A 23,674-nucleotide genomic window follows, 5' to 3' on the forward strand; every position below is an offset into this window, starting at 1 on the left:
CTTGGTGGTGAGGAAGGAATGGGTATCATGTCATTGACATCTGCCCTGCCCGGCCCTCAAAAAGGAAACAGTGCGGGGCGGGGCGACTTGGTAGCTCAGTCACTTACGTGTCCCACTTTGGCTCAGGTCATGATCTCAGGATTTGTGAGTTTGAGCCCCACGTCGGGATCTGTGCTGACAGCTCAGAGCCTGGAGCCTGCTTTGGATTCTGTGTCTCCCTCTCTCTCTGCCCCTCTCTCAATTGTGCTCTCTCTCTCACTCAAAAATAAACATTGCATCAAAATAAAAGATAAAAACAGAAAACACTGAGAGGAATATGGGCCATTATAAGACTCACACCCACAACTGCTACCTTGAGTCTACCTCCGCTCCCACCTGGATTGGTGCTACCGTGAGGTAGCTGGTACGTGGGGAAATCCACAACGTGTGGATTCATGCAGGGTTTCCTCACTGTTCTATCCGAGACACTGCTGACCCCTCATCCATGTCTTGCAATCACGAATCAGCCATGTCCTGGGGGCTGATAGCTGCCCTGCTGATCACCACACACCACGGTGAGTAGGAAGTGCCACGTGCTTGCGAGGATCTATTGATGAGTGAACACAACTGTCACCAGATCTGGAGGAAGGTTGTGGCCACCACCCCAGAAGGAACCAGCGGGACATGTGCAGTCAATACAATTCAAACAGTCACTTATCTTCTGCCCCTATTCCTGTAGATTCTACCTGTTTGTGACCGTGTATACAGGGGTCACACTGTGTACATCAACACAGAATGACCGTAGGTCCTCCTGGAAGCAGATAATGACAGAGATACAGAACTGTGATGGGTTTATTAGGGGAAACGAGGAAAAACAAAATAGAGGGGACAGGAATGGTCAGGGAAAGAATTCAGTCAAATACGCATATCAGACAACTTTTCTAAATATATCACATCACCACAGCCGGTGGTCACAGTTCAGGGTCCTCTTCAAATTTCACATTCTCCTGTAAGGCAAAGAGATTTTGGGTTATTGCAATGGGATCTTGTGTTCTCCTCTACGTATTTTGTCTTCAACAATATATCTGTGGCCTTGGATGAACACTTAATTGTGTGGCTGCATCTGTGTGTCTACCTCTAAGGGATTAGGACTGTCTTCAAATCTTAGATATAGATCCCTGAATGTACACACTATCACAGTTATCTTTTTCTTTTTCGTAAAGTAGGACCTGAATTTTAAAAGAAAAAACACAGGGGTCTTTGCCATATTTTTTGAAACAGGGATTGCCAACCTCTCAGCCTCAGGCATTACACTCTTAGTTTCATGAAATTGAATGAACATCTGTTGAGGACCTTCTGTGTGGAGATACATTCATTTCCACCCTGAGCAGGGTGAGTGTCCACTCCTCCCATACATTTTACAAATTCTTTAAGTGCTTCTCACCTCTTCATCGTACTGACCTCAGAAACCAACATTGTCCCTGTTTCTCAGATTACAAACCTGAGGCTCTGAGATGACCGCCGAGAGCTGGTGTTAGAGCTGACACAGCAGGAACACAGGCAAAACCTCAGGAGATTGCGAGAGAACTTTCGGAGACGCAAACCTGCAGGCAGGGTGGTGACAGCAGACGCAGGGGTGTAGTGACCAGAGTTCAGCAGGGGCGTCTCCTCCTCACCCCTGAGTTCCCCACCAAGAGTCTGACTCAGGCTGAAGGCCAAGGAAGCAGCACAGCTGATCTACAACCTGCCTTCACATTTAGTCTCACTGAGACACACGAACTTAGGCAGACAAGCGTTTCCTAAGTTTAATTTCCTAAATCTTAGAGAACATTCTTTCACACATGTCCAGACCCTTCAGAAGACCAAGGGAAACAACAAACTTTATTTAGATTATGAACTAGTTGCACTGTGGTAACGTTGACATTTCAGAGATGATGACTGCATTCTACATTGTGGTTGAACCCGTGCAGCAGTCCTTTGCAGACTTCACACTATCCTCATGCTCCCTTCCCAGTGTGTGGGCCCTGCCAGAAATGGCCTCCAAGTCCATCCTGCTGACCCCAACGCCCTCCCCTCTGCACCTCCTCAAACTCTGCTTACTGTGCTCAACTTCCCTTCTATTGCTGCGTGATTCAAGTTTCCCCCAGTTTTGCACTGGATCCTTCACTGGTACTTCCACTAAGGTGACCACAAGGTCTGTGTCATATAATGCATGTGCCCCCTTTCAGATGGGACACCTGAGGCACCTACACTTAGGGGTGCATCTCATCCTTCACGGAGCTCAAAGCATTGTGTCTTTCAGACAGGCACCAGTACTCCTGATACATCTGCCTTTGTGTAAAACTCCTCTTTCTTGTAGACAAGAGAAACCTACAGCTGACCTCATTACAGGGAAATGACACAGCCCATTGTACACTATGTCCTGAGAAACTTGAGATATGTGACACTGTCCTCAGGCAGGTTTGCAGTTGAATTGCCAAGCCCTCACAAGCATCCCTACATCATTCCCACCAAGTCTTTCACCAAGAAGACGAATACGCTTTATCAGTCACTCATCCAGTTCAGGTCATCTTACCAAATTTAGTACGTGGAGGAGCTGGTGGAGGAGGCGGAGGTGGCCCATAGCCCGTGACTGGTGGTGAAGGGTGGTCCATGGGAGACAGCCTGCAAGGCGATCCTGGGGAAGGACCAGGCCCTCTTGCATTCATAATGGCCTGCAGAACAGAAAAGAAAGCTATGTTCATAGGACAGAGCAAAGCACCAACACCAGCAAAAGGTGGCAACCCAAAGAAGCAGTGCTCATCTCCTGCCAGCTTCCCCACCACCAGGTTCCAAGAGGGCAGCATCAGCGCCAAAATCTCTACCCATACTTTGGGTTCCACTTATAGCTTTGGGGGTGGGGAACGGATGCTATGGGGACAAACCAGTGTTCCCACATGTGTGCAAATGTAGAACAGCAAGCTCTTGTCCGAGAGGATTTATGGAATGAGTACCAAATTAATAAAATAGCATATTCCTGATAGGAAGGCATTTAAGTCCAGAATCGCCTTCCACCCCGCATCCGCCTCCACCACAGAGGCTGCTTATTTGTATGTGAAGAACTACAGATTGAGAAGGAATGACAATCCCAGGCTCCACGCATGGAATCATAGCCCTCGTGGCTCAAAGCTCTGCCTCTAAGCCCCCGCCTGGCCCCATCTGCTTCTCTCCCGACAATGAGGTCTTCTCCTCTCTGCAAGTGCTATCCATGGGCACAGAGACATGTTCGGGGATGGGGATCCTGAGGTCATGCAGAGAACCTCGAAAAGCATGTTCTTAGAGAAATATGTTACCTATACATGTTAGGTAGGCTTAGCTAATTTATTTTCATTCAGTGGTACTTCTCAGTTAAATACAGTACAACTCGCAGGGTACTTTTGTTCTCTGAAAAGATAAGCTGAAATTCTAAATAACAGAATTAACACAAATACACTTTCGTTTCTGCTGTACATCTCCATGTTTCACCTGTAACAGTGACACAGGACACAAGAGAACATGCTCATGTGAACACAAAGGACACAGTGGAGAATTACAATGCAGGTAATTACGGATTGTCTCTCTTCACCACCCATGTAGCAATGTGTGTTTTCTAGGACAAATATGTCACCTCTTGTCGTTCAGAATATGTATACCCAGGGCACACCTGAAGAGATTCCAGACAGCACATTTACAAAAAAAAAAAAAAAAAAAAAAAAGGCTGAATGTTGATGGGTATTACATATACTTTGTCTAAGACCACTCTAAATGACACATACAAAAATATGAGTTGGAGTGACGGCAGTTTGCATTTTCAAAACATAAGGATAACTGCCAATTTTCTGAACACATTAATCACCTAGAAAGAAACAGAACAGGAAGAAACAGCAAGAGCAATGATTCCACACTGAGGAGGTCCAGAAAAAATAAGTCATGCCAAAAGACTTCCAGGTGGAGTGTGGTCTCTTCCTCCCTGGGTTATTTCCAGGTATATACCAGAAAAGCCCTTGGGTTCTCAGCCCTAGGCACGATTGGTTCTAAACCTTCCACAAGGAGTTGACAGGCAGAAAGTAGAGAACCCCATAGACACTTGGGTTAAGGTTGTGCATTTGGAAACTGAGAAAAACAGGCAGACATATCATACAACACACAAAGCAGACACAAAGCCAGGAGAGAGCGCTGAACAGAAAAAGGAGGGTTTTGCCAAAGAGTTACAACTGAAAATGTCCACAGCATTTACCTTGTCCTCCGTGATCCTTTTGGTAGAGTCAGTGTTGTTCTTACTCACAGGAGCAACATGTGGTTCCGCAAAAGGCCCTAGAAGGGATGGAGGTTTATTCTGCTTTGAGTAGATTGTGCAGAGATTAAAAAAAAAAAACACAAAAACACAAAAACAAACAAAACAAAAACCCCAATAAACAAAAACCACTCTCCTCATTCCTCAAGCAACTTAAACTCTTTGGCCCAGTCAGATCCCAAATCACATGCACAGGGTATCCCACATGCTTCAGGTGATCCCAAGGTAAAGGGAGAGCCATTCTTTAAACTCTGATGAAGACCCATAAAAGTCCTGGTTCAGGTGTTTTCATAACTCCTCAAACAACTGTGGATGACTGGGGGCTCAACTGGATGGATATACGTTAGGCTGCGCCTCATGCCTCCCACCGCCCAGCACATGGACTGTGTATGGCACACATCTGCTGAAGCGCTATGCCTGCTTTTCTGCATACAGCCCCATTCCATCTCCACAAGAGACACCTGTACCAACACAAGGTGGGGGAAATGACCCAAGGATGACAAGGCAATCATGAGAAACTCAAGGAATGTGGTGATGATGGCAGGCATTTTCCTTGCGTTGCAATGGTCTGTGGTACCACCTCTGCACCTTGTACAAGACTGAACAACGGGGCGCCTGGGTGGCTCAGTCGGTTAAGCATCCGACTCCGGCTCAGGTCATGATCTCACAGTGCGTGAGTTCCACCCCCACGTCGGGCTCTGTGTTGACAGCTCAGAGCCTGGAACCTGCTTCAGATTCTGTGTCTCCCTCTCTCTGACCCTCCCCCATTCATGCTCTGTCTCTGTCTGTCTCAAAAATAAGTAAACATTAACAAATTTCTTTAAAAAAGACTCAACAACAACAAAAATTAGATGAAGGTTCTTAGCAAGCCAACTCATACTGCCCAGATCATCTTACCAAGTGGTGCAGGTGGAGGGGTTCGGGATGGTCCCGAACCTGGTACAGGAGGTGGATGTGCCCAGATCAAAGGGTGGCCTCTATAGTAGGGTGGGCAGAATCTTCCAGTTGATGGAGGAGGTCGCCACGGATCCACACTGCCCTGTAGAACAGAAGTGACAGCTATGTGCAGATGCCACACAAGAGAACCAATCCGCAAAGCAGATGAAACCCATAGAAGTACGGGTCAGCACCTGCTCCCTACTCTGCCACCAGGATCCAAGAGAGTAGCATCAGTACCTGAAAACTCTGTCCCTGCCACTGGGTACCACCTACAGCTTAGGCAACTAAACACAGGCGGTTAAACTACTGTCACCACATGTCCCTGCCCATGTCTGAGAATTTAGAACAAAATGACCCCATCTTACAGGATTAAATAAGTAATTCCAAACTAATCAAGGGGCATATTCCAGACAGGAAGACATCCAAGTCCAGGATCACTTTGCATCCCTCCACTACAGTGACGGCAAAAGCTCTGTTTTTGGCTTGTTCCGAACACAGAAAAATGGACTGCAAATACACAGCTCATTCTCTGCACATGAAATCACAGCTACTCTTGGGGACAAGTTCTGCCTGCCGGCCCCACACTTGGCCCCCTCTGCTTCCCTCGCTGAGAAAGAGGTCTTCCTACTTTCTGCAAGTGCTGTCAAAGGCCAAGAAACCACTCGGGAGTTGGGGATGCCTGGAGTCTTGTAGGGGACCTGAGGAAATGTTTGCTGTGAGGAACATATTACACATCAATGAGTACTAGGCCCCCAAGTGTTTACCTGAATTCATAAGGAATTCTGGTTTTGTGTACACTACAAGACACAGAGTAATAAATCCTATGGGAAAAAAGAGGCAGACATTCATGAAACAGAATTAATGCAAATGTGTTTTGACTTTGGTATACATTTCCAGGGATGTGTCATCAGCGATGGTATCAGGTCTAACACTGACTGGAGACACAAGAGAACCTGCTCATATGAATAAAACTGAAGGACCTTGTGTTCAGAATACTTTTACCTAAGATACTGCTTAAAAGGATTCGAAACAGTTCATTTACCCATGAAGACGTGAAGATGGTGAGTTATGCCAATGACTTTGTCTAAAACCAACATAAATTGTACAAGGCACACAATATAAAGATGGAGGGAAGTCTTTTCACGTTTAGAACTAACAGACAGTCTTCACCATGAATAGTGAGACCAGAAAGAGGAAAATAACAACAACACTGATCCCACAGAGAGGTAGTGTGGTAGGAGTCAACAAGCTTAGAGACTTTGCTATAGAGTGCAGTGTATCTTCCTGTTGTTGTTATTTTGAACACAAGGGAAAAGCCATAAGGTGGTCAACTTCTAAGTTCCTTTGGCTACTAAACTGACCAGAAAAAAGATGACAGGCTGAAAAGACAGAAGCCTGTAGACTCTTGGGTTAAGGCTGTGCATTTGGAAAAGATAAACAGGCAGACATATCATACAACACAGAAAACAGGGATAAGGCCGCAGAGCATGCTGTTGCACAAATGAGGGTTTCCTGACAGACGTACAACTGAAAATGGCCCCAGCATTTACCTTGTCCTTCTCGGCATTGTTGGTAGACTGCTTGTAGTTGTGACTCATGGGAGTGACATCGGCTTCGTCTAAAGGCTCTGAAAGGGATAGAGGTTTACTCTGATTTTAGTAGACTGTGAAGAATTCACACAAACACCACATTTTGTGACATGTTAAACTCTTGCCCACACTCAGGACCAGGAGGAGAGGCAGAGAGTAACCCACAAGCCTCAGTTCACCCCAGTGATAAGGGGAAATCCATCCCATCATATCTTAATGAAGAAACCATAGGGTCCTGGCTCATGTTCTTCATAATTAGTCAAATAACTTTCAACAGGGCAGCTCAAAGAGAAATCAGGAAATCGTCACCAAAACAGCCATTTCTCAATACACATGAGGGGTAATAGCATCTCATTTCAGATAAAAATTAAAATGAGAGCGTCAGTTGGTGGATAACATCAAAAAACCCTCCACAGAAGAGCATGGGTGTGTTTCTTCTGACTCCAGGCAGATTGTTCAGTCTTTCAGCTTATCTATAAGCTGCCTTCCACATGGGAGCTGGTATTATGTAACTATTTCTGAATGGAACTGAACTTGACTGATATTATATTAATGAGGAAAGGAAAACTATGGGTGTTTAGCAGTGAAGCCGCAGAGTTGCACTGATTACATCAGAGGACGAAGCTATTTGGAGCCTGGATTCAGAAATGTAGGTCTACAGTTCACAACAATAAAAATAAAGGAACATTAAAAATAGTCAATAAATGACCTTCTCCTCAAATAAACTAAAGTCTTCACATTGAGTCCGGGTGGGAAGAAGGATGAGGCCCCTGTCCTGTCATCCTTTCCAAGCTCTTCAGACAGGGGGATGCTAGAGGAGGTGGGAGGGTCACAGCCAGAGGAGGGGCATGAGCTCCACCAGTCACAGGGACAAGTGCCTCACTGCTTGTAGTACCAGAGGAGAACACCCTTCAGTCACCCCTTCAGACCACCTGCTGTCCTTAGTGTTTGCTGTTCTGTCCAGGACACACGATGATCACCCACAGGAGAAGGCTTTGCCGCAGAAATTAGGCTGCTGCACATCACCACATGTCTTTCACCTCTCCTCGCAGGGTTCTGCATCTCTGGACTTCCAGGCATTGGTCTCCGCCTCCTGTATCCCTCAAGCAGCCTCTTTCCTTCCATCTCATCCAGTCTTGGGTACAGAAAAAGAATGGACTTCTATCAGAGTTGCAACGCCACGTCCTCTGACTAGACACTAAACAGCACAGCTGTCATCCCTCAAAACACCCATAAAAACTCATGTCATGCTCCCACACCTGTGTTTCAAGCGGGCGACCTCTCGGCTCTGCTCCGCCATTTTCGTCTCCCAGATCCGAGTCTTGATCTAGGGGAGAAAAACATATCCACCTTCAGTCGTGCCAGAGTGGGAACCAAAGAGAGAGAGGAGGAAAAAAGAAAACACTTACCCAGTTGTGCTGAGCATTACGCTCATAAACTGCGACCTGAAAAAGCAACAATGAAAAGTCCGTGTTTAGGAATTCCAAGGGCCACTACACTCAACCACATGAGGTACTAAGGGTTCACTATGTCAGGCAGAACTCACGTTACCTGGTGTGTGAAGGTGAGTTCTGCCTTCTGCAGCTGTTCTCGTGTTTGTTCAATTTGCTGTCTGTGAGATACAATTGTTTTCGTCAAATAAGGCCTAATATGAGGTAGGATTATAAATAATCTGCTCATGTTCCCGTCATCCTCATATCTTCCCCCAATACAATTTATCCTTTCACATGAAACACTTTTCACACAATTATAAATGTACAGAACCAAAGCTATTGTTCCATCCTCTCCTTATTCATTATTCCATGCCCGTAGGGTTCAGAGGTCATAGAATTCTTTTCCATTTGCAATCTTGCCCTAATTCATCATGTGACAAGTGACTTTCATCATAAAGCCAACATAAAGTTCTATTCTCCTTTAACTTGTGTACTCACCAGGTTTCCTAGGGTTGCAAAGACCACGACCATCAGATGGTACTACCTTGTTGATGGATATGATTTCATCCTATGACACACTGCTTTCCTATAGATTATGACAACTGACACCACCCCTCAGGAACGTTGGCATGGATGAAGTTTCTACATGGGCAGGTCAATGCTGGAGACCCAGAAATGTTTAGTAGCTTAATTGTCTTATTCTTTCTAATACTTATCTTTCCCTATCTGTTAATTCTCTACGGATATGTCCTCTGAATTTGTGTTTGTATTACTATATTCATGGAGTCTACCCATTGTACAAAGGTTAGAACTAAGAAACGAACAGGGGTTTCATGAGCCGCTGCTAATTAGTATCTGAACTCACTTGCACTTGTGTATGTCCCTTGTAGCTATTTTCAGATTTTCCTCTGCAGTTATCATCTGATTCTTCATTGCCACTAGTTCACAGTTTGTCATATCCAGATTCCTAAGATGGGAAAGATATATACACAGTCCAGTAGCCAAGGTCCAGAAATTCTGCCTTTTTCCTTCTCAGCTCTCTTAAAGCCTAGATTCAAATATCCCTATCCCCTCCCCCAACGATGCACAGACTGACAACACAGTCAGAGAAATGAAGACCCCATTTAATGTTAAAGAAAATTCAACCTCCGTCTGCTGCCAAGTCGCCTACAATCAGAGCCGCCTTTCTAGTTCTCTGCTTCTACTCCTTCATCGTCAAGTCATCAAATAACATTGCACCTTGTGCCTTCCCAGAGTTGGTCTTTTGTTTGAGATGGAGAAGGCCTATTTCAGGTCAGTGTGAAAACCTGTGCCTGACCAACTGTACCCATTAGGGTGAGGCAGGGGATCATCATTGCCTTACACCTCCATGGGGCAGTGCACTGAATCTCAGTCCAGAAGTTGTACCCTGACACAGACACTGAGCATGAAAGACAGCCTTCCAGGATATGGCTTCACCAGCATTGCAAATCACTCCCATACACCACTAAGGTTCAGGAGTGCACCCCCTGCCCACTCTTTCAAAGATCCTGGTGGAGGGAAAGGCCAATCTTAGAGTGGCAATATATGCTGAAATATAACATGGTGTGAACTGTCCCACAGTCAGGCTGTTATCTTCAGGAAACAGATTTCAGATGGAAAACTATCAACTTCATGGAGTCAGTCTACTTGAACAAGACTCAGTTCATTGACAGTGAAGGCAGCAAAGGGAAATGCTTAGAAAGGCTGGTTTGCTGTGTTGCCCTCAGACTATTTTGTCCATGGTGTTGCTTTAAAGGGTTTCAACTTGGCACCGGATGTACTCAAGAATCACATGCAAAATTGAAAGACTGTTAGTAATGGACACAAAAGCACTAGACAGAGAAAGGTACATGCATTTCCCTCTGGTCTCACAGGTAGTCCTTCAGCAAATGCTTTCTGGGGTGGCTGTAACGTAGAGGCTCTGTTGTAAGGGGGTGAAGATAGAAAGGTGGTCAGGGTGCTGTACCTGCTCCCACAAAGAGCTTACACATTAACAAAAACAACATGCCAGTGAGACAGAGCAGGCTCCACCCCGGGTGTGGAAAGGACTAACAGAAGCTGAGTCTCCAGGGAAGACAAGGAAGCATTTCCTTTTCAATGTGAATAAGGTCTCTAAAGGCCCTCCTCCTGAGAACAAAAGGAAATACTGGACCAAAGAAGAAACATGCACCTGGTGCACCAAATTTCTAATGAACCCATGAAGACACACTTCATACGAGGCTCACTTGCAGACTGGATGAAGAGATGCAGTCCTGATGCCATCCCAACCCACAGTCTAGAAAGAAACTCCCATGGTTTCTGCAGCAAGATAAGTCAATGTTTTCCCTAAATATTTTTGACCCAAGTCTGGTGCTGAACAAAGATGACCTAATTCCCGGCTGATAAGACAATGGGATGGGATTGAAACCTATAGGCCAATGTAAATGGATCCAGAGGGGATCCTGTCATCAGTGTGTTTAATGCCAGTATCTTCCCTCTTCTACCCCAAGTACATGACACAAGAATGTGTAACAAGCACTAAGGACAGAGAGGAAAATGCAGGTTATAGGAAGCCAGGTAGGAAGGGCAGGCACAATTCTCCTGAATGCATTTGGCAAAATTACTCTGGATCCAATTCTAGAAGAAATATGTTTATCTATAGCGGCCACCACATTCATTCATACAACAGTACTCGGGACCATTATCACATGAACGTCTTACTTTGCTGTAGCCGTTTTTCTTTCTTCATAGAATTTATCAAGGACGTCTCCTCTCTCCTTCAGGCTTTTGGCTGTTTCTTCCCTGATTGCTTTAATAGAACTCAAAGCATTACGAATGTCTTCCACAGTCTTTATCCTTGCTGTAAAAAAATGGTTATTTTGTGCATGTGCATATGACCTGAGACTTGGTTTTGGGGTGACAGGAAAAGGGCAACTAGTGTGAAGGCAAGAAGGCATTCTTTCCCTTCCCAGTGCAAAGTCATTGCCACCATATGGGATTTCTCCCCAACAGACAACATACCTTCCAGTGCACGGTTATGGGACCTCCAGGCTCTCAGTTCCTCCAATTGACTGTTTGCATCTTCTGACTTTAGGACAGATATGAGAAAATACATTCAAGAAATAATGATCGCACAACAATGTGAGTGCAACAGGACTGTGCATGGCAACAAAGAAAGATCCTGGGGCATAAATACAACAAGGAGAAGGCAAAGAACATGGAAAATAGTTCCAGTCAAAGGGCTCACAAATGGCTTTCTCAGGAGAATATTCCTCTATGCACACTGAACATTGTTGAGCATTAAGAGAAGAAGGCAGTATACAATTTGCTATTGCCCTTCATCTCTCAACTATCTTGGGGGATTTTCTCCATATCTTGGAGGGCAGGTCTGAATGATGTGGTAATGACCTAGTTGTGAAAATAAAAGATACTTCCTAGTCCTTGAAATAGCAAACTCCTCATGGTGGTCCTAGTGAAATGCCAGCTGTGCAGATGGAGGTTTGTCTCCCAGAGGCCCACTCTCTACTATGGTAAACAGCAAGCGAATATGCTATGCTCACCTCACCCAATGAACAAAAAGCCTCCAAAGTCAAATTACAGTAAAAGCAGCCAACTCTTAGCACTTCCTGATTCTTGACATTCCTCTCTCTCTCTTTCTGATTGCAAGGTAACATGTGCACTTTGAAGGGTGTCATTTAAAATTTTATTGAAGTGCTCAACTTTTTTGATGTTCTCCTTCAACAAAACATGTTGAATGAATAACAATAATTCATTAATTTTACTTGTGTTTTTAGAACGCAATCCAGGCAAAGAAAGGATTCTTACTTTCAACTTAAGAGCTTCAGCAGAGTGAATGTTACTTTCTCTCTTCGCTTCTTGAAGATGTATCTTTAATTCATTGATGTATATACAAAACATATGAAAAAGGAATCAGAATTCAAAAATAGCATCGTGGTAGATAAGCCTATGTCTGATGTGTGACTCCTTTCACAAATAAAAAGGTAGTTTTTTATTACACTTGTGAAGCTTGTCTTGAATTGGAAGTATGTATAGAACACATGAAATAGGTCAGTAGGATGAACTACAAGAGGTAAAACTAATCAAAATGAAGTCACAAGAAATATTTGAAAGGGCAATGCTACCTTCTGTTCCCACATGGATATTGCTTCAGCCAGCTCTGTGGTTTCTTTCTCCAACGTGTTGATCTTTGCAGTTTTTTGCTGTAAATTAACTAAAAGGAGATAAAACAATTTTTAAGGTTGTTACCAAACCAGTGACATCGAATAATCCCACTGTATTAGCAGCACAGACACATGATCTGACACATGGGTGTAACTAACTGTTTAGCTTTCTCATTGTGCCTGAAGAAAGCAAGTTTCAGCAGCATTTTAAACCCAAGAAACCTCATTTCACTTACATTCCTATACGTGTAAGCTCTAGAACACTGACTCCTCTAACAGACACAAAGTGCAAACTCCTCTTACATTGGCCCAATGTGAGAGCTCTCATGCCCTGAGGTCACTCTTCTCATCACCACCACCGCTGCATTTACAGTGATGAACACCAACCAGTCTTTGAGGGCTTGTTAAGTGTCAGGTAGCCACCTTGCCTCTCAACAGACAGCACCACAGAATCACCACAGTCCATGGGGTCCGTGCAGAATAGATTGCCCCCCATTGGCATCAAGTTCACTTTTCCCCTGGCATGAATGGCTCCCTCCACCTCAGACTCAAAACCTTGGTTTAACCCTCTCCTGTGACACACACGCTGCCTGGCAATACCTGGCTTCTTCTCTAAGCTTAGGCTTCTTGACAGACTCAAAGAGGGTTTTCTCATCTTCACATTTCACCAAAAGCCAGGTCATGGCAAAGTACTCACTCCACACCTCAGGCTCATATCATCACTTCTGTCCTAATCATTTCTATGAAAAATTACACTCATTCTGTTCTCCTTCCTCCTGTGATGTTTTCCTCCCCTGGTCTCTTGTCTTAAGAGAGGCAAATCCCTCCACATTGTCACTTAGCCTCTAACAGGGAAGAGAAAGATTTTCAAGAGTTAACAAGTCAATTAGACATCAGAAGTCACCATATTTATCCCTAGTTAAAAAATTAAAACCCACACCAAACACGAGTAATGAAAAAAAATTACAAAGACGACTCAAACCTAAAATCTTACCTGGATATACTGGAGGCTCTGTCTGAGAGAGGAAGAAACAAAATTAAGTTTGAGGTCAAAACATAGTAATAGTAAAAACTTATTCTTCCTGATAAAATACTGAAATGTCATCCAATGAAATTACAATGATCATTTTGTTCAGCATAATGAATTCATAACATTAATATAATAAAAAAGTAGAATTTCATATTTAGTTCATGATTCTTTATAAGCCATTTCTGATAAAAGCAGAAAGATTCAGAGCTTATTTTGACCAAAAGATAGATTTACATTATATTAAATAAATATCAAAATATTCAATTCTGTCAGTGATTAATGCAGACACTTTTAGAAATACATAAATAAAATATTTGTCTGATTTTTTTTTCTCTTGTAGTCAAACCCAACATCCACACTGAAGTCCAGAACCCAGGATCATTTGAAATGCCAAAAAAAGAAAAAAAGAAAGAGAGAGAGAGAGAAAGGGAGAGAGGAATTAAGAGACAGACAGAGAGAGAGAGAGAGAGAGAGAGAGAGAGAGAGAGATGGAGGGGGACGGTAGGGGGGCGAGAAGGAAAGGGAAGGGATGGGAAGGAGGAAGGAAGCGGCAAGGAAAGAAAAGGAAAACCTTTGTATGCAGACACGCTTCTTTCATTCTCTAGAAAGCTTTCTGAAATGTTACACAGGGTTGGCTGCTTTCCGAATCAATAAACAATTACAACATGTCAGGCGCTATGATTTTCCTAGATCACTAAAAACAGAGGGTCTTCCAAAAACACATCATCAGATGAGAAAGAGAGTGGAACATGGCTAGGGCAAAAGCACAGGCACCAAAAGAAATGACGGCTAACATTTCAAAAACAAAGCAAAAAGGGCTCCCGTTGAGAAGGTATAAGAAAAGCAAGAGGAACTTAATTCCTGTAAAGGCACTGGTCTAAGGCAAGGGTTAACAGTTTCCATACTGGAGACTTCTGGAAAAGTGAACCAAAGAGAGAACAGGTATTAGGGAGTAATGGTTGTCTGGGCAAAAGTAGAAATAACAATTTAAAGCCTGACTGCACTAGGATTTCTATTTTCTAGGAGCACTAAAAGCACGTCAACCATGGAAAAAGACATCCTGTGATTGTCTTGTGTCCACTGAAAAGTAACAACCATAAGATAATGACTGTGGGACTGAAGGATGCTTCCCCACTCCCAGCCCCTCACCCTTTGGAAAAGTGCCTCTATAAGCCTGGCACACCACCCTTTTGGGGAGCGATATTCCTCTTTCTTGGTGGCTCCGCTGTATACAACCTATCTCTAATAAACGCCACCTGCTTTGTTTCCCTTTCGATCAGTGTTCATTACTAAGACACTGAGACTGGAGAACGTGGTCTGGGTGGTCCAGTAACACCCAGACCCAAGTCATCCCCTGATGAATTATAGCTCAATAATATCTAGGCAAGACTCTACTTGAACAAAAGGTAAAGACACATTTTCTTGATCTGTAGGACGTATATCCCTATTTGAAAGTTTTGAATGATGATGTGATGCTGAAGCGAGCCCCAACATCTTGCCAGGATATTGGAATATCATCATGGTATCAAAAAGTGAGTCATAAAAATGTTGTTATAGGAAAGTGTATCTACGGAGGGCAAACAGGAAACCATGGATAGTCCTTTAATGTCACATGTTTCCTTTCCTAAGCAGGGGAAATGGAAAGAGAGATGGCCTTACAAGTACTTAATATGCATATTTTCTTTTTGAAGGGAAAGATTTCTAAATTGGCAGGAAAAGAGGAAAAACAGCCACTTATAAATAAACTCATGCTGTTCTGTTCTTGCTTAGAAGGCCTGCCCTCCAGAGAAACTATTTCTCCAAAGCCTAATGGGGTTTTTCTGAAGACAAGCAATACAGATGAAGGGAAATACTCAACTACAGTGCTCTTCCTCCTTCCTGTCTCATAGGGGAGTAAACTCAGCCTAAAACCTAGGTAAAGACAAAACTTTACACTAAAAGCCTTCACCTCAGTTTTTTTAAACACGGACGTGACCCCAAGCTTCCCAAAAAAGTTAACAAGGTACCCTAAAAGGAAAAACCACATATTTTGAACGCAGAATGCAAGCATTAGAATCACACTTCCTATGGCAGAGATGGTGGGATAATCAGGCTGGGAATGTAAAACTGCTCTGATTAATAGGATAATGACTCTAATGGAAGAAGTAGTCAGTATGCAAGAAGAGGTGGTGAATGTGAGCACAGAAACGATAACTCTAGGATCCAAAAGGACTTCTAGAAATCCAAAACATCATAGCAGAAATAAGGAATGGCTTCATTGGATTTATTAACACACACAGCACAGCTGAGGAAAGACTCAACAAGCAGAAGGAAATGTCAAGTAGAAACACCCAAAACAGAAACGCACACAGAAAACTTAAAAATACAACAGAGAAAATCCAAGACCAGTGTGACAATGACAAAAGGTGTAACATACACACAATGGGAATACCTATTATACGTTTGAAGTGAAAATGACTGAGAATTTTCCAAAATTAATGATAGTCATAAACCACAGATTCAGGAAACTCAAAGAATTTCAAGCAGGATAAATACCCCCCTCCAAAAAAACCAAACCAAACCAAAAACAAAACAAAACAAAAAAAACACAAGACTATCCCTAGACATATACTATTCAATCAAGAGAAAATTGAAAACAAAGAATTTTGGAAGAAGCTAAAGGGGTAGTGTTGGGGGCTGGAGTCGCAGGGAGATGGAAGAAATAACACCTTACCCAAGAGGAACCAGGACAAAAAATACTCAGAATTCAGAAACCATGCAATCAAGAAGAATGAAATGTTTATACTGTTAAAAGAAAAGAACCCATCCACCTAGAATTCTGTGAACAATTAAATTGTCCTTCAAAACATGTACAAAATAAGGGAAATTATTGGAGATACTGAGGTCAATAATAAAGGCTTAATTCTCCAAGAAAACATAATCCTTAATGTACATGCATTAACAACAGAGTGCCAAAATACATGAGGCAAAAACTGATACAACTGATAGGAGAAGTAGACATATACATTATTACAGCTGAAAGAATTCAACACCCTCTATCAGTCATTGACAGATTGAGCATAAAGATATTCAAATATAAGAACACAGTTGGACTGAACTGCATCACCAATCACCTAGATCCATGACCATCTGTAGAACACTTTCTACAATAGAAAAATACACATTCTTCTCAAGCTCATATAGAACATTCACTGACACAGACCATATTCAGGGTCATAAAATACACCTTAACTTGAAGTCAACAAAATCATAGAAAATGCGTTCTCAGAACACATATGTAAGCTAGACATCAATAATAGAAAGACAACTGAAAAACTACAAAATATATGAGAGATATTCTAATAGAAGATAGAGAATAGAGATAGACTAGAGAAATTCTAAAAGAAGAGGGTCAAAGAGACATTTCACAGAATTTTAAAAATATGTCCATCTAAATGATAATGAATGTTGGAATGACTACAATTTGTGGGATGCAATGAACGCCGTGCTTAAAGGGAAATTTGAAGTACTGAGTGCATACAAATGGTCTAGTAAAAAATTTGTGCTTACCAAAAAACTTCTGCTTACTTATGCTTAAAAGCCTATCTCTAAGGTATTTTAGTATACTCACAGCAAGGACAACTCTCCAGAGGTAAATAAGACATGCACAAATTGCAACGGTGGCAGTAATGACGGCAAGCTTCCCCAGAGTTCCGAAGACACGAGAGCCAAGAGGGAAATGGTCAGCCAAAATATGGACAAGCTGAAATAATATTTGAGATAATGAGGAATAGCAAAGACATTTATAACATCTGTCACCAAGAATCATTTTTATAAACCTTCAACCAGCCTCCAGGAGGTTATAAGCACACCTCTCAAATGCCTCCTCCTGAAGGAGAGGGAGGACAGAAGGCTTACAAAGGAGCAGGGGCAAACCTGTAGGAGTGATGATTGTGTTTACGATCTTACTGTGGTGATGGCTTCATTGTTCCTTACCCTTTTAGTAGACAAGAAGTAAATGACTTCTGTTGTACATTCATGAAGTACCTAGATAAAATCCTTTGGAACATTTCCAAACATACACCAACATTTACAGAAGGATGGGAGAAAGTAACAATAAAAATGTACTAGAGATTCAAATGAGACTGTTATAGAGACAGATGTTTACAGATATGGATATAACTGAGAGATGTGCAGCTGCTTTTATAATAATATGGGATTATTCCAACAAAAATAAATTCTACATTATTGTTTAGTTTCTAAAAACACTGAGGTTTTCTTTTTTTCTAATGTTGATTTATTTTTGATAGTAGAGCGGGGGAGGAATGAGAGAGAGGGAGACAGAGAATCCAAAGCAGGCTCCACGCTGTTAGCACAAAGCCTGATGCTGGTCTCAAACTCACAAACCTGAGCCAAAATCAAGAGTCAGATGCTTAATTGACTGAACCACCCAGGCTCCCCATAAGGTTTTACGTTCAAGGTTTACTTTGAATCTGAATCACAGCCCAAATTGTCAGATTTCTGAATTAAATAAAGATTTGCATAATCAGGTGATCTTGTGTATTTTGATGAAATCTATGAGGTTTTAAGTTACTTGAACACACATCTCCAAATAGCCAATACAATACATTCAAGTTCCTATTTCATAGTGTTGCAACTAAATCAAACAATAACAACTATGGAAATTACTTTCTAAATAACACAAAAGTCCTGGGTATGGTCACCAAAACAACAGAACACATATCATTTTACTAAAACTAGACTTACCAGTCCTTTAGGAGAAAATACACTGACAATGCAATTCATACTAACTCACATACCAAACTTTAATTTTGTGCCAATAAACCTCTCTAGAAAGTAGCCTCCAAAATGTGTACCATTTGTATCTTCAGCTCTCAGAACTGAGGTCACTAAATTGCGTCCTGGTGGGAAATGTACACTGTCTTTGAGTGGCCAGTGTCTGCAAGAGAACAGGGGCCATCAGCACAGTGATCATGGGGATCAAAAGACAGAGGCCATCTTGACATGAATGGTAAACATCCTAAGTCCTGGGCACTCTTGATACCTCTGCCAGCTATCTGTATGCTGATTTGATTAGTTACCGTTAACTAGATTAGATCCAAGGGAGCCAGTAACACTTGGTTCCCACAGACAATGGTCATGACCAGGTGGAGGTAGGAAATGCAAGACAAGTTAGTTTGTGCAAGAATTCAGAGATGAGGGAGGGAGAGAGAGCTGAACTGATCTATGAGATGCAGCCTAGGTAGAAGGGGGAAATTGCAATAAACAGAACCAAGAAATTTCCTCCTTCGTAGACTCAAAAGAGACAGAATAGATTCTGTTGTGCCTGGAGGTATTCATGTGACAGGATTCTGCCTCAATTTAGGTTGTTCCTGACTTGGGACGTTGCAGATCCCTCTCGAAGAATCTGGTGCATGCCAATATCAAGAAATCTACTTTTCTCTGTGGGTGTCCCCTGTGTCTCTGTCTCAGGGTCTTGGGAGTACAGGTTTTGCTTTTTAATGATAGAATGAAACATTCACACTGGCAACCAGGTATTTCTTTATAGTTGGACAATCCTAAGGACATTCAAGACCCTTTTTGCTTTGGGTAAATCAACACTCTGCACATAGTTGGCTAAAGAAAGGACAAGAATGCATTCACTTCCTGATCACATCACTCCTAGTGATTTTCTTATTATACATGTCCAAGCAGGCTGAGGCCACTTCATGTACACTGAGCTTGTCAGCTACCTGGTTGGACACAGAGTCCTTGGGGGCAGCCTCTAAGACCAGAGGGAGAGGGCTGATGCACAAGTTCCCAAAAGCGAACAAACCAGGAATCACAGAGCACAAACGACATTTCACTTTCCAACACCAACACTTCGGACACCACGGTTCCCAGGGCTACCAAACTTCACAAATGTGAACAACGTGCTGATAGGAAAACTAACTACGTATAAGAGGGACTCTAAACTTACACAGCTTGAAGAAGAATCTTGACAGGCCTTCCAGGAGCCATCTAATAGTATAAAATACTATTAATACTATTGAATGGCTCTTATTCAATAGAGTTTCTGACATTTTTAAAAATGATTTTAAGGAAGTATAATTCAAACATCATACGAGCCCCTTATTTAAGACAAAGATCTCAGTGGCTTTTAGTATCTTCCCATGTCCTTCTTTCTTGACATTATGAAGCTCAGGTTTCCATCCTGTCAACACTACTCTTTTTGGACCAAGTGGCCCAGACAGGATCCACAACTTCATGTGGACAGGTGTGGCCAGAACCCCTACATGCTGGTGGAGAAACCTTGCCCTGACTTAATGGGTTTTCCAAAAGAACTGAGTTCTCATCAAGGACTCCATGAAAAAGCTGTGTTTTTAACCACAGTCTGAAAAAGATAAATAAATACAAAAGGAAGAAGTCACTGATGTCGGATGTGTACTCACATTTGTGTTGGGGTAACCGGGATACCCGAGTAAGAGCATACAGAAAAATAGCTTCTGAACCGTCATATTCTGGTCCTTTCAGGGGGCGCCTGGGCACCAGAGAGGAGGTACAGATGGAGGTGAGGAGGTGGTGGGGGTGGGAGGGGAAGGGACGGGGTGGGGTGGGAAAGGGGGTGGGGTGGGGGGGCGGGGTTTAAATAGGGATGGGATTGGGGAGGGGGGTGTGGCAGGAGAAGAAGGGGGTCAGGGAGAGTACCCGGATCAGATCAAGTACAAGAAGGGAGGGAGGAGGGTTCAGACAAGTCAGTAGCTCAGCAGGTCAGTAAATCACTAGATGAGTAGGCCACAAGTAGCCAGTTAAGTAGACTGTCAGTAGCAGGTGGAGCAGACGAAGATCTCTCTTCATCCAAGTCTTCACCTGTTTGAGCATTGCCATAGCAATTCAGACGCTTTATGCTCTCTCTCCACCAATCAGCTGCCTTCGACCCTGATAGCTCACAAAGGACACCCCGCGTGACCATGGCTTTTCAAAAGCCCCTTCCATTATGTACATATCTGGGGGCATGTGTGTCCCTATGGGTGTGTCTATGTATGTCTGGGTTTTGTACGTGTATATATTAGTTCTGTGTGTGAATTTGCTGCCCCTTGGGTCTTACCGTGTGTGGTGTGTGTGTGGTGTGTGTGTGTGTGTGTGGGGGGGGTGTGTGTGTGTTCTCCTCGGGGTGTCACTGGCCGTGTCTGCAGTGTGGGTCTGTGTGTGAATCTGTCCATAAGCCCCATACCTGTGTTCCCAGGTGAGGCTGGGTGTGATTCTGTGCTTGTGGTGTCTGTTTATTTCTTAGTGAATATGGGTGTCTGTGAACCTCAGAAATGAGCTGCCACAAAGAGGACTCCCCAGGGGCGCCTGGGTGGCGCAGTCGGTTAAGCGTCCGACTTCAGCCAGGTCACGATCTCGCGGTCCGTGAGTTCGAGCCCCGAGTCGGGCTCTGGGCTGATGCCTCGGAGCCTGGAGCCTGTTTCCGATTCTGTGTGTCCCTCTCTCTCTGCCCCTCCCCCGTTCATGCTCTGTCTCTCTCTGTCCCAAAAATAAAATAAACGTTGAAAAAAAAATTCAAAGGGGACTCCCCAAAGGTGACCCCCAGCGATGGGTGAATATGAGACAATCTATCTCTTCATTAGATTCTGTTGGGAAAACTGTATATCTACATGCAAAAGAATGAAAGTGAACCCTTCCCTTACACGATACACAAAAATCTACTTAAAATGGCTTAAAGACTTAAATGTAACACCTGAAACCATCACACTTCTAGGAAAAATCAAAGAGGAAAGCTCCTTGACTATGCTCTAGGCAATGAGATTTTGGGATTGGCACCAAAAGCATACGCAGTAAAAGTAAAAATAAACAATTGGGCCCACATCACACTAAAAAGCACAGGGAAGGAAAGGGAAGGAAACCATCAACAAAATGGAAAAGCAACCTACAGAATCGGAGAATACATTTGCAGACCATCTCCAAGAAGGAGTTAATTTACAAAACAAATAAGGAGTTCACATGAATAGTTAACCTTAAAAATAAAACTACCAGTTATGTTACCAGGAAAAGAAAATGGCTTATTTAGGAATAGCAGAGAACTGCCCCTTGGGAGAAGGAAGCTATAGCAAGTCTGGAGAACAAAGGAGAGGAACACTTTTGTAGAGGAAAGGAAGAAATTGGGAGGGCTATGATATAGTAAAAGTCCATTGGAGTAAACTGGGAGATCCAAGTATAGTGGCTTTTCATTGCTGAAGTTGTGACCGTCATCAGCTGGGCCATCATGAGGGAAGAAGAAAGACCTTTCTTCCTCTTGCTGAGGTAGTATAGCAGTAGCTGAAGTAGTGTCAGCTTACAAGATATGTCTCCTTCCAGTGGGTCTGCAGGAAATGACACGTGGTAGAGCCTGTGAGCTTCCCCCTTCTGGCCCCCTGACTCCATTTTCTTTAAGGTTTTATTTTCTTTCCAGTTCATTAGCATACAGTGTTGCATTCGTTTCAGGTATACAATAGAGTAATTCAACACTTCCATTTTAAATAAAGTTTCCTCTTACAATTTTCCCAAAGTCAACAGCAAAGAAACCATATAACAGGGTGAAAAAGTGGGCAAGGACCCAAATAGACTTTTTCCAAAGAAGAGCTACAAAAGGCTAACCGGTATAAGAAAAGATGCTCAACATCGCTAATTGTCAGGGAAATGCAAACCAAAACCACAATGAGCTATTACCTCACACCTGTTTGTTAGGATGGCTATTCCCCAAAAGTCAAAAGATAACAACTGTGGGCAAGGATGTGGAGGAAAAGTGAACCCTTAAGCACTATTTCCAGGAATGTAAATTGGTACAGCCATTGTGGAAAACAGTTTGGAGGTTCTCAAAAAGTTAAAAATAGAAATACCAGATGATCCAGCAATCCCACTTCTGGGTGTAGATCACTATCTCAATGAGACATCTGTACTCCCATGTTCATTGCAATATTATTCAGTAGCCAAGATATGGAAACAACTTTAAGTGCCCATCAAAATAAAGAAAAATGGCCTGTGCATTCAGTGGAATAGTATCTGGCCAGAAGAAAGAAGGAAGTTCTACCATTTCTGACAACGTGGGTGAACCCAGAGGACATGATGCTAAGTGAAATTAATTAGTCAGACGCAAACAGACAGATATTGTATAATCTCATGCACATGTGAACTCTTCGTCTAAAGAAAAGTTAAACTTGTAGAGACAGAGAGTTGAAGGGTAGTTACCAGAGGCTGGAGGATGGGCAAAAGGGGGAGATACCGATCAAAACGTACAAACTTTCCATTGTAAGATGCACAAGTTCTAGCGACCTAACGTACAGTACGGTGACTACAGTTAACAATACCATATCGTATACTTGAAATTGACTAAGAGAGCAGATCTCAAGCATTCTAACCACACCACAAAAACAAAGTAGCTATGGGTGGTGATGGATATGTTAACTCGTTTCATTGTGGTTATCACTTCACAGTGTATGCATATACCAACCTATCACATTGTAAGTCTCAAATACATAAAATTTTTATTCATCAAAAATAATAAATAAGTAAGTAAATAAAGACCAAAATAAAGAGATAAATGAACAAAATTCCAATGTGTGAAAATGACTTTGGATAATGCCTGAAACATAGTAACAGCCAGCAGAGATACAAGAGGACCTGGGAAATAGATACATACGTGGTACTTCAGTATACCTGGAGCAAAAAGGTGAGGAGAGAATACAGGCTTCTTTTAAGAGATGAAGCTGGAGAAGTAACCAAAGCCTGTTTCTGCAGGACCTTGCAAACCAGTAAAGAACTTTGTGCTTTTTCCGGAAAGTACTGAGAAGCCATTGAAGAATTTCAATCATTCACTGACTGATTGCTGAGCTTTCATTGTTAAAAGATCATTCTGATTGGAGATGGAGAATGGGTTGACGTGAAATGGAAGTGGGTGGCAGGAAAAGTAAACAGGCCAATTTTAAGGCTGCGCATGAGATGATGGTGGCCTGGCCTATGTTAGTTGCGCAAGACTGGAAGTAGTGGGAAGATGAGGCAATTGTTTCAAGACATACAAGTGAGAGGTCTTGATGATTAGCTATTGGGGTTGGGAGAGAGGGAGAGGTCTAATGGGTCAGTTGCTACAGTGGGATCGAGAAGGGCAAGAGACAACTTGCATTGAGCTACGACAGGATGACCTTGGTGGGAATGATACAACTGGGAGGTGAAGGCCAGAACCCAGATGACCATAT

The 23,674-nt window shown here is 42.9% G+C and overlaps 1 protein-coding gene across 3 annotated transcripts; it reads right to left on the reverse strand.

The window, feature by feature from the left end:
- Positions 1-813: 813 nt before the first annotated feature.
- On the reverse strand, positions 814-20,032 carry LOC125160950 (transport and Golgi organization protein 1 homolog). Of its 3 annotated transcripts, XM_047850458.1 has the most exons (18): positions 19,895-20,032; positions 17,074-17,205; positions 13,428-13,449; positions 12,395-12,483; positions 12,078-12,140; positions 11,274-11,340; positions 10,974-11,112; positions 9,118-9,219; positions 8,371-8,431; positions 8,229-8,264; positions 8,079-8,146; positions 7,860-7,954; positions 6,781-6,857; positions 5,189-5,330; positions 4,235-4,311; positions 2,555-2,693; positions 1,481-1,583; positions 814-986 (listed from the first exon to the last, which is right to left on the reverse strand). In XM_047850458.1, exons 1-18 carry the CDS (start codon positions 19,958-19,960, stop codon positions 977-979), a joined length of 1,488 nt encoding a protein of 495 aa, XP_047706414.1. In that variant the 5' UTR covers positions 19,961-20,032; the 3' UTR covers positions 814-976. The 3 variants fall into 3 exon arrangements, with proteins under 3 accessions (XP_047706414.1, XP_047706415.1, XP_047706416.1); XM_047850459.1 differs by lacking the exon at positions 12,078-12,140; XM_047850460.1 differs by lacking the exon at positions 19,895-20,032 and having other exon boundaries at positions 13,428-13,445; positions 17,074-17,153.
- Between the last annotated feature and the right edge of the window lie 3,642 nt (positions 20,033-23,674).

The sequence above is a fragment of the Prionailurus viverrinus genome, chromosome A2, assembly GCF_022837055.1.
Source record: "Prionailurus viverrinus isolate Anna chromosome A2, UM_Priviv_1.0, whole genome shotgun sequence".
NCBI lineage: Eukaryota > Metazoa > Chordata > Mammalia > Carnivora > Felidae > Prionailurus > Prionailurus viverrinus.

What these genes read in the sequence shown, in the direction of transcription:
- LOC125160950 (XM_047850458.1), bottom strand. Translation starts at nt 19,960, where the DNA reads ATGACGGTTCAGAAGCTATTTTTCTGTATGCTCTTACTCGGGTATCCC. An exon ending in CTGAAGCTCTTAAGTTGAAA is followed by an intron (nt 11,341 to 12,077) that starts GTAAGAATCCTT and finishes TCTGTCCTAAAG; the next exon opens with TCAGAAGATGCAAACAGTCA. An exon ending in GTCGCCCGCTTGAAACACAG is followed by an intron (nt 7,955 to 8,078) that starts GTGTGGGAGCAT and finishes TCTGTACCCAAG; the next exon opens with ACTGGATGAGATGGAAGGAA.